This window comes from Nycticebus coucang, chromosome 3 (genome assembly GCF_027406575.1).
Source record: "Nycticebus coucang isolate mNycCou1 chromosome 3, mNycCou1.pri, whole genome shotgun sequence".
Classification (NCBI taxonomy): Eukaryota; Metazoa; Chordata; class Mammalia; order Primates; family Lorisidae; genus Nycticebus; species Nycticebus coucang.
In genome coordinates, this window is record NC_069782.1 from 129,076,237 (window position 1) to 129,089,662 (window position 13,426).

General features: G+C 43.2%; 1 protein-coding gene across 3 annotated transcripts in view; it reads right to left on the reverse strand.

Annotated features, from left to right (window-relative positions):
• The window catches only part of DNMBP (dynamin binding protein), a 132,337-nt gene that overhangs the window by 22,984 nt on the left and 95,927 nt on the right, over positions 1-13,426 (reverse strand). For all 3 annotated transcript variants that reach the window (XM_053582926.1, XM_053582925.1, XM_053582927.1), the window contains 5 exons: positions 6,724-6,917; positions 5,821-5,920; positions 2,267-2,414; positions 1,315-1,332; positions 753-952 (listed from right to left, as the gene is read on the reverse strand). In XM_053582926.1, coding sequence (XP_053438901.1) covers positions 753-952; positions 1,315-1,332; positions 2,267-2,414; positions 5,821-5,920; positions 6,724-6,917 — 660 coding nt within the window. The remainder of the gene's footprint in view (positions 1-752; positions 953-1,314; positions 1,333-2,266; positions 2,415-5,820; positions 5,921-6,723; positions 6,918-13,426) is intronic.

Consider the following 13,426-nt stretch of genomic DNA (forward strand, 5'->3'; position numbering starts at 1 on the left):
AGAAGTTCCGTTAATTCTGTCCCATAGAGTTAGGGTGAATGGACTAGATAGTGTTGGAAGGCCAGGACTCCGGGCACAGGCAGGAATGCTGGGACTCAGGGAGACAGTGGGTTTTCTAAAAACACAAATAGTCCCACCTGTAGTGGAAGCTACAAGACAATCTAAGCAAGGACTGAAAAGGAATGCCTTCCCTGACTTGAGGGGACCTTCTAAGCTTGAAGAACTCTTCTGATCAACCATTCTCAAGTCTGTCTTCATGTCTCTTGAGAAAGGCCTTATTGCTGCAAGCTTTACCATAGATGCCTTATTTCTAACATTCCAGTGTGCTCCTGTTATTATTTTTGTCCTTTAAAAAAAATCAGTTCCCCCCAATTCTACTACCATTTCTTCATCTCAGCCCTATTATACCTTACCATCTTATCCAACTCTGGGAAAGTAATTCTTTTATTTATTTTTTTAAATTTCTTTTAGGGTCTCGCTCTGTCACCCAAGCTGGAGCACACTGGTATAATCACCACTCACTGCAACTTCGAATTCCTGCCTCAGCCTCCTGAGAAGCTAGGATGATAGGGTATTGCTATGTTGCACAGATTAATCTCAAACTCCTGGGCTCAAGTGACCCTCCTGCCTTCACCTCCCGAAGTGCTGGGATTACAAGTGTGACCCACTATACCTGGCCTAATTAATTCTCAATTAGGGAGAAAGCATTTTCAAAGAGCATACCTCCTTTTCACCAATTATGCTTTACTTACCCAGATCCTTTCGCCGTTTATATTCATTAATGTTAACATTGATTTCTTTGACCGCTAGGACTGCATTGGTTAAAGGCACTTTGTCTGGGTGAGATTCTGGAGTGGAATTCAGCAACTCCATCAGTAACAGTGGGTAACGCATTATTCTCTGAACTGGTTTAATGAGGAAGGAGCCCAGGTTAATATAATTTGTGCATCCCCTACATAAGGAAAGAAAGACTAGTTAGCTATCAATAAGACACTGCCTGTGGGTAGTATCTGTTATTCCTTAATACAGTTGTTCTTTTACCTTTCTTCATTCATTTAACAAATATTTCCTAGGCATCTAATAAACGCCAGGTACTATTTATTCTAGGTGCTGGGGATCTAATAGTGACTCAGTGGGAGAAGTCAGGCAATAAACAAAGTGTCATTTGGTGTGCTAAGTGCTATGAAAAAATACAGCAAGGTGAATCTACTTCTAGGTTTATCTACAAAGGGAGAAAATAAAGTCAGTCTTTTAAGGGTGAGGAAAAATCCACTAAAGAAATGAGCTCTTGTATCAACTAGTGATGGAACTTACCATTCATTGTACAGGATTCTGTATGGCAGTGGCATGAAAAGAAAAGAGACAGCTTATTAGAGACACGACGCTGAGTTTCACATTCTTCTTAGAACATACCTATTAGGCACACAAAAATCACATGTGATAAAAAGGAGATTACATCAATGGCAGCATGTCTAGCCTACTAAAAAAAATTTAGCAAGCCCTAAGTTTTACTTTGATCTGTAGTACTTATCCATATATTAAATCTTTAGAATTGCCTCCCTAAGTCCAGGAGAATAACACCTGATGTCAAGAATAATTTGGTCTTTGGTCTTATTTGGACTAAGCTATCTTCTTGACTGCTGTTTACCTGAAAATGCTAAATTAATAATTTGCATAAATAGATAAAAGTGGTTTAAATAGACAAAAGTACAAGCAGGAAACACTTAAGATTTGCATGTTGCATAACGGGAATAGGACAAGTTACATAATAGGACGTGTCTAATGTACGTTTAAAATAAGGTAGAGGAGCGGCACCTGGGGCTCAAAGGAGTACGGCACCGGCTCCATATGCTGGAGTGGTGGGTTCAAAACCCAGTCCTGGCCAAAAACTGCAAAAATAAATAAATAAAAATAAAACAAGGTAGATAGCTCAGCACCTGTAGCTCAAGTGGCTAAGGCACCAGCCACATACATCAGAGCTGGTGGGTTCAAATCCAGCCTGGGCCTGCCAAACAACAAGGACAACTACAACCAAAAAATAGCCAGGAGTTGTGGCGGGTGCCTGTAGTCCCAGCTACTTGGGAGGCCGAGGCAAGAGAATCACTAAAGCCCAGGAGTTGGAGGTTGCTGTGAGCTGTGATGCCGCAGCACTCTACCCAGGGCCATAGCTTGAGACTCTGTCTCAAAAAAATAAATAAAATAAGGTAGACACAGAGTGTCTTCTACTAAGGAGTTATGATAGAAATAAAGTGTTCAAAACTCCTACTTAAGATCTGCCAAAGAGTCCTGAAGATGCTTCTGGATCTTCTCATCCTTCTCATAGATCTCCAGCAGTGAAATGGCTTCATCGTGATTCTGGCAATAAACCTTGTATGTTCCCTCAAGCTCGTCCCGGTGATCCAGAAACACAGGTCCTTAGAATACACACAAACAGTGTTCTTAGTAACTTTCTTCTCAGAAGCCCAAATATAAGTTACATAGCCAAACTTTAGTATCAGTTAAATCCTATTTATTATAAGAAACAAGGGTATCCATCAAATTAATAAGAAATTTCCATGTAAGGGCTTAAAGTTATCATGTAAAACAAAACTTAGAGAACGATGGCATGTATTTATTTATTTATTTATTTTTTTGTAGAGACAGAGTCTCACTGTACAGCCCTTGGTAGAGTGCCGTGGCGTCACACGGCTCACAGCAACCTCCAACTCCTGGGCTTACGCGATTCTCTTGCCTCAACCTCCCGAGCAGCTGGGACTACAGGCGCCCGCCACAACGCCCGGCTATTTTTTGGTTGCAGTTTGGCCAGGGCTAGGTTTGAACCCGCCACCCGTGGCATATGGGGCCGGGGCCCTACTCACTGAGCCACAGGCGCCCCCCCGCATGTATTTATTTTTTAGAACACACAGCTGGTCCCTGAAACAGCCTCCAGTCCCTTTCTAGCTAGGCCAAGTGAGGCATCTGCAAGCACTGCCCCTCACTTTCTAATCTCCAAGAGAAATCTTCTTTAGAAGGATCCCTCTATAGCAGCAATTTCTCACTTTGTGCATAAATAAGAATATAAATAAAATTCATTACATTAAAATATAATATTAAAAAATCCCCAATCTGGGCCAGGTGCGATGGCTCACGCCTATAATCCTAGCACTCTGGGAGACTGAGGTGGGTGGATTGCCTGAGCTCACAGGTTCAAGACCAGCCTGAGCAAGAGTGAGAACCTGTCCCTCAAAATAGCTGGGTGTTGTGGCGGGCACCTGTAGTCCAGCTACTTGGGAGGCTGAGGCAAGAGAATCACTAGACCCCAAGAGTTTGAGGTTGCTGTGAGCTTTGATGCCACAGCACTCTACCAGGAGTAACAAAGTGAGACTCTGGGGATTTTTTTTTTTTTTTTTTTTTGAGACAATCTGATTTAATAAGATATATACTTTTTTTTTTTTTTTTCATCTAATCCCCGACCGTACCTGGCCTGCTCTCACTGTCAGCACTGCGAGAAAATACTGCTTGAACATCAGACAGCATCTAAGACTCATCTCTGACAGGAAAGGATTGAAAAGAAATCAACCCAGGGGAAAATAGAGAGCCCTGGACACAGCACCAGGTAATAAAGTAAATTGGAAGAAAAATGAATAACTGCTTAATAATTAATCCCTTTTAGATACCACCCAAATTTCTCTCATGTCTTTCATAATTCAAAAAAATAAGACCGGGTGGCGCCCATGGCTCAGTGAGTAGGGTGCTGGCTCCATATACCAAGGGTGGCAGTTTCAAACCCAGCACCAGCATAAGAGTATATCTATTACAGAATGCTTTGACTCTGAGGATCAGTATTGGAATCATCTTAGTCCTTATCTTAAACATTGTTATTGTTATTAAATTTTAAGACTTTTTAATTTTGTGAAGGCAAAAAAGTAGAAATCTAATAAACACATGTATATGTAAAAGAAAAGACCTACAGATACTTATTTGAATGGCTTATAAATCTTATAAGCTGGCTTTTATACTTTATCATATTAAAACTCTGGATCATCGTGACTTCTTTCTGCTCAGCTCAGTGTGTACTTCTCCTTTCCCAACCTCTCTCTAGACCAGGTGTCCTCAAACTTTTTAAACAGGGGGCCAATTCATTGTCCCTCAGACCGTTGGAGGGCCAGACTATAGTTTAAAAAAAAAAAAAAAAACTATGAACAAATTTCTATGTACATTGCACATATCTTATTTTGAAGTAAAAAACAAAACAGGAACAAATACAATTCACACTGCCTCATGTGGCCCGCGGGCCACAGTTTGAGGACCTCTGCTCTAGACACACAAAGAGCAAGGACCCCAGGCTTCAGTTTTTCTAACCGTTCCAGAAAGTGTGAGACCCACAGCTCTATTCTGTATAGAGGCTATTGGCGTGTGCCTGGATGACAGAAGACCCGAGTTTGAATGCAGTCCCATCAATTACTAGTTAAGAGACCTTGGGCAAATTACCTTCTAAATTTGTTACATCATCTGCAAAATAAGATTAAGGGTACCGAAACAACTGAGACCTGGCTTGGCATATCTAGAGAGGGTGTGTGGTGTATGATAAATGTCCAAAAATCATCAACTATGTTGATGACCTCTCAGTATTTTCAGCCATCTACCCCTTCCCACAGGAGGGCAGAACTCTGGTTTTGTTTCTCTGTCCATTCTTTCCCCAGGTGAGTCAGTTACATACTGCCCAGTCTAAACCAGTATCACAGCCCTGTTCTTCCTCCAGCCATCAATTTAGGCTATGTGACCTATTAGTATCTATCTTGGCTACACAGATACTATCTATCTATGATAGATTATCTATGTATCCAAGTCTGGCCAATGAGAAATAAGAAATCTGATGCAGGAGCTCTGGAAGACATTTACAAACTCCTAAAATGACACTGGGGCCACTTTTTCCTTTGACTGGATGTCATCAGGTATAGTGGGATGGCTAGAACTATGGTAGCATCTTGTAACTATGACTCCAACGAAATAGTCAAATGGTAGGTTGTCCCCTCCAGGGCTGGCCTCTATGACCAGTAGAATATGGCAAAAATGTTGCTACATCATTTCTGAGCTCCTGGCTCAGGCCACTCACTCTGAGTGACTCATGTCATGAGGAGGGTCCGTGGAGAGGCTTAGGAACTGAGGCCTGAAGAGCTTTCTAGGAAGTGGATCACTGAACCCAGGCCAACAACTTGACTCCAGCCTCACGAGAGACCCTGAACCAGAACCACCCTACTAAGGCATTTTCAGATTCCTGACCAAAAAAAAAAAGACTCTGGGAGGTGAAACATGTTTAACATTTTAAGCTGCTAAGTTAGTGTAACTGGTTACTCAGAATGGATAACAAGTTTCCTTGTGTATAAGAACTAGATGAATGAATATTTATTTTTTTAACCTGATTTTTATTATGAATGTTTTAAAAACATTCTTGACAATGTCCCCCATCAATAAATACAATAAATTTTTTAAATCATGACTTGGTATGCACATGTGTGGAATGCAAATAAGTTTTTAAAAATGGTAGTTACTGCTTATAATACATTCTGAAAATACTGATTTCTATGTACTGGGTGGGAACCACTAAATTGATTTCATGACCCAGTAATGAGCTGCCACCATCAGTCTGAAAAACATACTATTGCTAGCATCCTATATTACCTCAAAGCAGTCTGAGATACAAGAAACAGAGGGTCAAATAACCTTTAAGTAACACTGCATTTTCTTGGTGTAACACTCAGTATCAGAAGCTCCCTGCCCCCTCACCCAACCTATGAAGTTTTTTAAAAAGCTGCTGCTTAAACAAGCAAGGGCTCATACCTACAGTAGCGCTGATTTCCAGAGCAGCCAATAATTGCTTTGATACTTTAATCACCATCTGCATATTTCCAAAAAGTCCCTCAAAGTCAATGTTTGGTACCTGAGAAAGGGAAACAAAACATAAAAACGCATGGAAATGAAATCAACAGCACATCACTCATAATAGGAATATCTCTTTCAAGGACTGTACGAAAATTGCTCAAGATCATTCTCTTCACTCACTTTGACAAAGTTTCTAGAATAGAAACATCTAACATTATCCTTAGTGTCACCCTTTGTCCTTCAAGTATTCTCTGCTCTCCTGACCAGCATCTTAGTCAAGTGACTGTGGAACCAACCAATTTGGCCTATAAACAACCTGGGCTACAAACTGTCACCAGCACCCATCTGAAGGCACTGCCCACTGGCCTGAGAAGTTCTTGGGAATGAAGGCTTTGAGAGTACAAACCCAAGCCCAGCCTAGGTGGTCAAGTAACTCTGTGGGATATGTTCCCCTTTCCTTATACAACACCTAGAAAAGACCCTAGTCCACGTAGATGTAAGGGTCTGATCAGATAAGAGCGTCAGAGAACCCTTACCCCGAGACTTTGTCACATTATCACAGAGTCTTCCCAGCAGAGCCATGGTTCAGACTCCCTGGAACTGTCTTTAGAGCCCTAAAAACAGGAGATGTCCTAGGGTTACCGTGTTCAGTCTGGTAGGTTGATAGGAGACTTGACAAACCTTTAGCATCCTATCACTTAAGCTGATAACACGCATATCATGGGGTTCTTGATTAAGAGCAGCCGCAGTCCTAATTTCAATCGCAATTAATCTCTGTGGTGAAAGCTCACATAGCCTAGTGCTTCCTACTTAGAGGACCACATTCCAAGTCAAGCTCACTGGTTCTCCCACAGCTCCCACCTGTGCCTGCTGCAGGGGTACCATGATCCGCTCGACACACATTTCCAGATCCCGGATGTAGTCTCTTTCCGTCTGAAGAAGTTCTTCTACCACCTTGGCTCTCTTCTCTAGCATCCTCTGCTCTGGGTTTTCTGTGGACACAGACCCAGGAGAGGCCACCAGTGATGAAGACTGGGAGGAGAGGAGCGTCATTTCTAGAAGGGAAAAGAGAACTGGTCAGAAGCTCTGGGTGTGAAAGCAGGAGTCTTCAACAGTCTGAGCCCACAGAACACATTCCTTGAGAGCCAAAGTTCTCACTGTTGCTGACCACCTGGAAATCTGATCATACCTGTCAGTTCTAAAACGGACAGCTAAAGTGCTTAGGAAACCGCCCCTACAGACAGAACTTTTCCTACCTATGCAATACCACTTGCAGAATTTGTCCTAAAAAGGAGTAGCTGGCCTATTGCAAAAGGACAAATTAGTGTCTACAAGCTCTTTACAAGAGAAGTTAAAAATGGTCTGGTCTGGGTGGCGCCTGTGGCTCAGTGAGAGAGGCTTAGGGCGCCGGCCCCATATACCAAGGGTGGCAGGTCAGACTTGGTCCCGGCCAAACTGCAACAAAATATAGCCAGGTGTTGTGGCGGGTGCCTGTAGTCCCAGCTGCTCAGGAGGCTGAGGCAAGAGAATCCCCTAAGCCCAAGAGCTGGAGGTTGCTGTGAGCTATGATGCCACAGCACTCTACTGAGGGTGACAAATTAAGACTCTCTAAAAAAATAAAGTCTGATTTTACCAAGCCTAGTTTCCTGACATCAGATATAAAACCTGTTCCACGATCTCAAGTAGCAGAAATACTAAGCTGAAAACTAAAAATATATAGTACTTAAAATATTATGGGGAATACAAATGATGTCAAAAGTATTATTATTATCTGAGATCTAGACAACTGTAGGGCCTATCATTTTTCCAGTCACTCTGATGGTGGATTAACATTAATATATAACAAAACAGATAAATTTAGATTCTCCCCATGAAAACCTTAATCAAGGCGGCTCATGACTGTAATCCTAGTACTCAAGGCAGCTCACTGCTTTAGCTCAAGAGTTCAAGACCAGCTTGAGAGAGGGTGAGACTCCCACCTCTACTAAAAATAGAAAAATTAGCCAGGCATGTGTCTGTAGCCCCAGCTACTTGGGATGCTGAAGGAGGAAGACCACACCCAGCTGTAAAATTTATTTTTAACGGCCTTGTTTTAAATTTTCTTTGTGATTTCTGGTTCAGTGCCCGTAGCACAGTGGTTACGGTGCTAGCCACATGTACCGAGGCTGGCAGGTTCAAGCCCAGCCAGGCCAGCTAAACAACAATGACAACTGCAACAAGAAAATAAATAGCCAGGCATTGTGGCGGGTGCACCCCTGTAGTCTGAGCTACTTGGGAGACTGAGGCAAGAGAATCGCTTAAGCCCAAGGTTAAGCAATTGAGGTTGCTGTGAGCTGTGATGTCCTAGCACTCTATTGAGAGCGACATAGTGAGACTCTGTCTCCAAAAAAAAAGTTTTCTTTGTGATTTCAATACAACAGATTTTCAGTTCTAAATATGATCTCATTAGTTGAGAAAAGAAACTCGTTTTAAATAGAAGATTAAAAAGCTCTGGAAAGGGAGAACATTTATTGAATTCTAATCACATGCCAGATACTTTACTGATTATACCCCTGTACTTATTTAATATATCAAAATTAGGCCAGACACAGTGGCTCACGCCTATAATCTAGCACTCTGGGAGGCTGAGGCAGGTAGATTGCCTAAGCTCAGGAGTTTGAGACCAGCCTGAGCACAAGGGAGACTTGTTTCTACTAAAAACAGAAAAAGTTAGCCCGTGTGGTGGCGGATGCCTATAGTCCCTGAAATTCCGGAGGCTATGAGACAAAGGGAATCAGAACAGAGGTATTTGAGGTTACTGTGAGCTATGAGGATGCCATGGCACTTTATCCAGGGCCACAGAATAAGGCATTTCTCCAAAAAATTAAAAATTCTGATGATCATTTTTCTATCATTTAATAAAACCGAGGCTTTGAGAAGCTGGCCAGTGTGTCTGTGATTATGTAGGACTAAATGGCAGTTCTGGAATTAGAACCTAAATATATTTAAATCCAAATCCTATGTACTTAATCCTGTACCATAGCCTAGAATCACAAGTAGAAAAGGTCAGGGGCTTGTTTGCTTCAAATATTAAAAACTCCCTGGAAACTACAGCACTCTTTCCCAGGAGTGAAATTCTGTTAATTATAGTGGTTGAATGCACAAAGTACCAACACCACCCGGTACTCATCAGTTAGAAACCAGGCCAGCATGATGGGTTTAGAAGCTTTTGAACAACCTTTAAAAAGCAAAAGCCAAAATACTTTAGTGTTATTAAAAACCCTGTAGGATGTTTTCACTAAACTGGTTTCCTGGACACCACTCCTGAGATTGATTTTGCAAATCTGGATGGGACCCGGGTTATCAGCAATTTAACAAAACCTGAGATGTTTCTGAAGATAACAGGTGAACATCAGGTTCCACAAATATATTAATTTATACCCAGAGTTTTCAAGGATTAACTAAAAAAAAAAAAAAAATCTGGCTTACAAATGTCTCCAAATGTAAAAACTGGTTTTCCCTTATTCCACATATATTCTAAGAAAAAAAACCTGCTCTACAATTTTAGTATCTGGGACAACCAAGTGAGAGACAGTAGCCCTCAGCCTTTGCCAGCTGCAGTGGAAACAGATTTTGAACCTTGCACTTCCCAACACAGGGCTGGGGAGCCCTGGAGAAGTGTATTTTGTTTCTGGGCTTCAATTTCCTCATCTGTAAAATAAGGATAATGGCTGCTCTGCGGAGTAGTTGAGTGAATTAAGCAAGGTTAATGAGCTAAGCAGAGTTAGTCCTTTTCTCACCATTGAGCCGGAAGATGCCGGCCACACCAGATTAAGGTGAAATGCACCAACTAGAAAATGCCCTGTGGAGACTCTAAAATTGTACTCTTCTGTAAGAACAATACAATCTGGGGATGAGCGAGCACACGGAGGAATCAGAGGTCCAGTACAATCAATAAGACGCGCCGAAGAGCTCTCACTTTCAACCTGGAAAAGCCCTGCAGGTGTTTAGCTGGGGCTGTAGCGCGAATTTACTTTCTGTAATTTACAGAAAGTAAATTCTGATTTTGTTGTTGTTTTGTTTTTGATGGCAGTTGCTCCCCTTCTTCGCCTCCTCCTCCCCCCTGTCCCGCTTCCATCCTTCTCAAGACACTCCTGCCCCTTTCAGGTTAGGGCGCGATCACTGGGCTCACGTCCCCAAGTACTAAGAAGGGAGGCGTCGCCCACAGCTTCCCCCAACTCCATCACACACTTTAAAACAGAGTTAAAAAGCAAAGCCACGCACACTGCCCCGGCGAGCTGGCTCTATCGCCGGTGGAGAAAATCTCTGCGCGCCCAGCTATTCGCAAGTGCCCCGTAGCTGGGACCAGGAAGCCGCGAGTCCCGGCTCCGCAGCCCCGGGACGTACCTGCAGCGCCCGAGTGTGCGGCGCGGACGAGCGGGGCGGGGTGTAAGCCAGCCGAGCAGAACCTTCCCAGGACTCTGGAATGTTCCTCAGCCCCCTAAAATCCTTTGTACAAGGCCGGCATTCCAAACAGGCTTCCCGCATTTACATATGAATCGGCCGAGTCAGCCGGCTATCTCTGCGCGGCCAGTACTAAAGGACGGAGCTGGACCCCTCCGCTCGCTGGACCGCGCGTGCCAGAGCTCTGCCCCAGCTCCACAACCCTCCTCTCCTTTGCTTTCCTGTCCTAGTCCTGAACCCTCGAAATTCCACCTCAGGAATTTTAATCCAAGATCCCTATCTTTTGGTTTTTCTTCTCTCTCCTAAACTTTGTGTGTTTTTCGTTTATGTTTTTGTTTGGGGACAACGGGTGAAGCCCCTTTCAGGGATGAATTCCAAAGGCTAATCCATCTCTTGTAACGAGAGGCCAAACTGTAAAGTGGCAGTTGCCTACCTTGTCACCCCAGGGCCCCTCTTTTGGCTGTCCCTTTCCCGGAGTTTGCCAAGGGACCCGGGACCCCCTCCTCTGGGCACCGAAGCAGATCTCAGCTGCACAAGTGACAGGTCAGCTCGCACAGGGACGAAAAGGGTGATTCACAGGGGCTGGGGCCCCCTCACACTCCCGTCTGGCACATATTTACACTTCTAAGGAACCCGAGGAGAATAAAGTTGCACAACAATGTGCCATTCTTTTTTTTTTTTTTTGGAGACAGAGCCTGAAGCTGTCGCCCTGGGTAGTGTGTCAAGGCATCACAGCTCACAGCAACCTCCAACTCCTGTGCTTAAGCAATTCTCCTGCCTCCGCCTCCCGAGTAGCTGGGATTACAGGCGCCCGCCACAAGGCCTGGCTATGTTTTGGTTGCAGCCGTCGTTGTTTGGCGGCCCGGGCTGGATTCGAACCCGCCAGCTCAGGTGTATGTGGCTGGCGTCTTAGCTGCTTGAGCCACAGGCGCCAAGCCTTTCTTTCTTTTTAATTTTTTTGAGACAATAGTCTCACTATGTCGCCCTCGGTAGAGTACCGTGGAGCCACAGCTCACAGCAACCTCAAACTCTTGGGCTTAAGCCATTCTCTTGCCTCAGCCTCCCAAATAGCTGGGACTACAGGCGCCAGCCACAGGGCCAGGCTATTTTTTTGATGTAGTAGTCACTGTTGTTTAGCAGGCCTGGGCCCGTTCCAACCCACCAGCCCCATTGTATGTGTCCAGCGCCCTAACCACAGAGCTATGGACACTGAGCCTGGTCTACACTCTAGACCAATAGCTAATCCGCCTCTAGTTCTTTTCCCAGGCAGTAAATCACGTGAGTTATGACCTAGAATTCCACTTCTGGGTTTTGGTGGTTTTCTGGGAGCTAATGATGAAGTGGTACATTTTTAAAGTACAATTTAATCTAGTTTTTAGAACCACAGCTCATACACAATAAGACTATGAACAATGATGGACATATGCATATAGTACAGTAGAACCTCCTTAAGGTGACCACCCAAGGGACTGTCACAAATTAGTCAATATACCAAGGAGGTCGACATAAGGAACTAGACCACCCGTACTGACACGTACATGTGGTACATGTCCAGTCCACGAAAATAAGGTCAACTTATGGAGGTGGTCAGGGTAGGGAGGTGGTCAACTATGGAGATTCTACTTATTCAAGTATTCATATGCTTGTATCTATAAAACCACACTTAGTATAACAAATTATAACTCTTCGGACAGAATAAAATCTAGTCATCTCACATAGTAAATATTAAGCAGTATTACAGATAATTTATGGCAAAAATTATGTGAAATTGAGGGAAAGTCCTGTTTTATTATGTCCTTTGATTTTTTTTGCATTTTTTTTTTTGGTGGGCTGGGCTTGAACCCGCCACCTCTGGCATATGGGATCGGCACCCTACTCCTTTGAGCCATAGGTGCTGCCCATTATGTCCTTTGATTTTAAAAATTAAAGCAGAGGGGCAAAGAAGCATAAGGGAATAGATACAAACCTTAATATTTCCTCTACTTCTTAAAAAAATCAAATCTTTTGGGCGGCCAAAAAAAAAATCTTTTAACCTAGGAGCCCTCTTTTAGGAATTTATTCCAAATAAAAAAGAAACAAGTATACAAGTATCTTCATACAGGGATGGTCGGGAATGTTTTCAAAAGTTTAGAAACAACCTAAACGGTGCTCGCTTCGGCAGCACATATACTAGAAACAACCTAAACAGAAACAATCAAAAATTTCCTCAAAATGGCCTGGGTAAGCCAGGTGGTGGGTCACTCCTGTAATCCTAGCACTCTGGGAGGCCAAGGCAGGTGAATTGCTTGAGCTCATAAATTTGAAACCAGGAGCGAAAGCAGGACCCTGACTCTACTAAAAATAGAAAAACTGAAGCAAGGGGATTGCTTGAGCCCAAGTTTGAGGTTGCTGTGAGCTATGACACTACAGCACTCTACCCAGGGCAACAGCTTGAGACTCTCTGTCTCAAAGACAGAAATTTATATTTGTTAACAGAAAGAGATCTAACAGCATGTTGCTGAGAAAAGCAGGTTACTAACCAATTTATAAAAGAATGGTAGTTTTGGTTCGGTGCACAGTGGTTACAGCACCAGCCACATATACAAAGGTGGCGTGTTCGAGCCTGGCCCAGGCCAGCTAAACAACAATGATAACTGCAACAAAAAATAGCCGGGCACTGTGGCAGGTGCCTGTCATCCCAGCTACTTGGGAGGCTGAGGCAAGAGAATCACTTAAGCCCAAGAGTTTGAGGTTGCTGTGAGCTGTGACACCACAGCACTCTACCCAGGGCAACATAGGCTCTGTCGCAAAAAAAAAATAAAAAAAGAGTGGTAGTTTAGTTAAAAAGGAAAAGTATTTTTTCAGTTTTTCTATTCTTAGTACAGATGGGGTCTCCCTCTTACTCAGGCTGGTCTTGAACCTGTGAGCTCAAACAATCTATACACCTCAGCCTCCTAGAGTGCTAGGATTATAGGTGTGAGCCACTGTGCCCAGCCAATAAAGTACTTTTATTTTAAAATAAAAATAAAAGTATTTTAAATGTACATTTTGAAAAGGAAAAAGTGTTGAAGGCAATAGAAACTGATTTTTTCTTTCTTTTCACGTTTTCCCTTTTCTAGTATTTCTATGGTAAAAATGTATG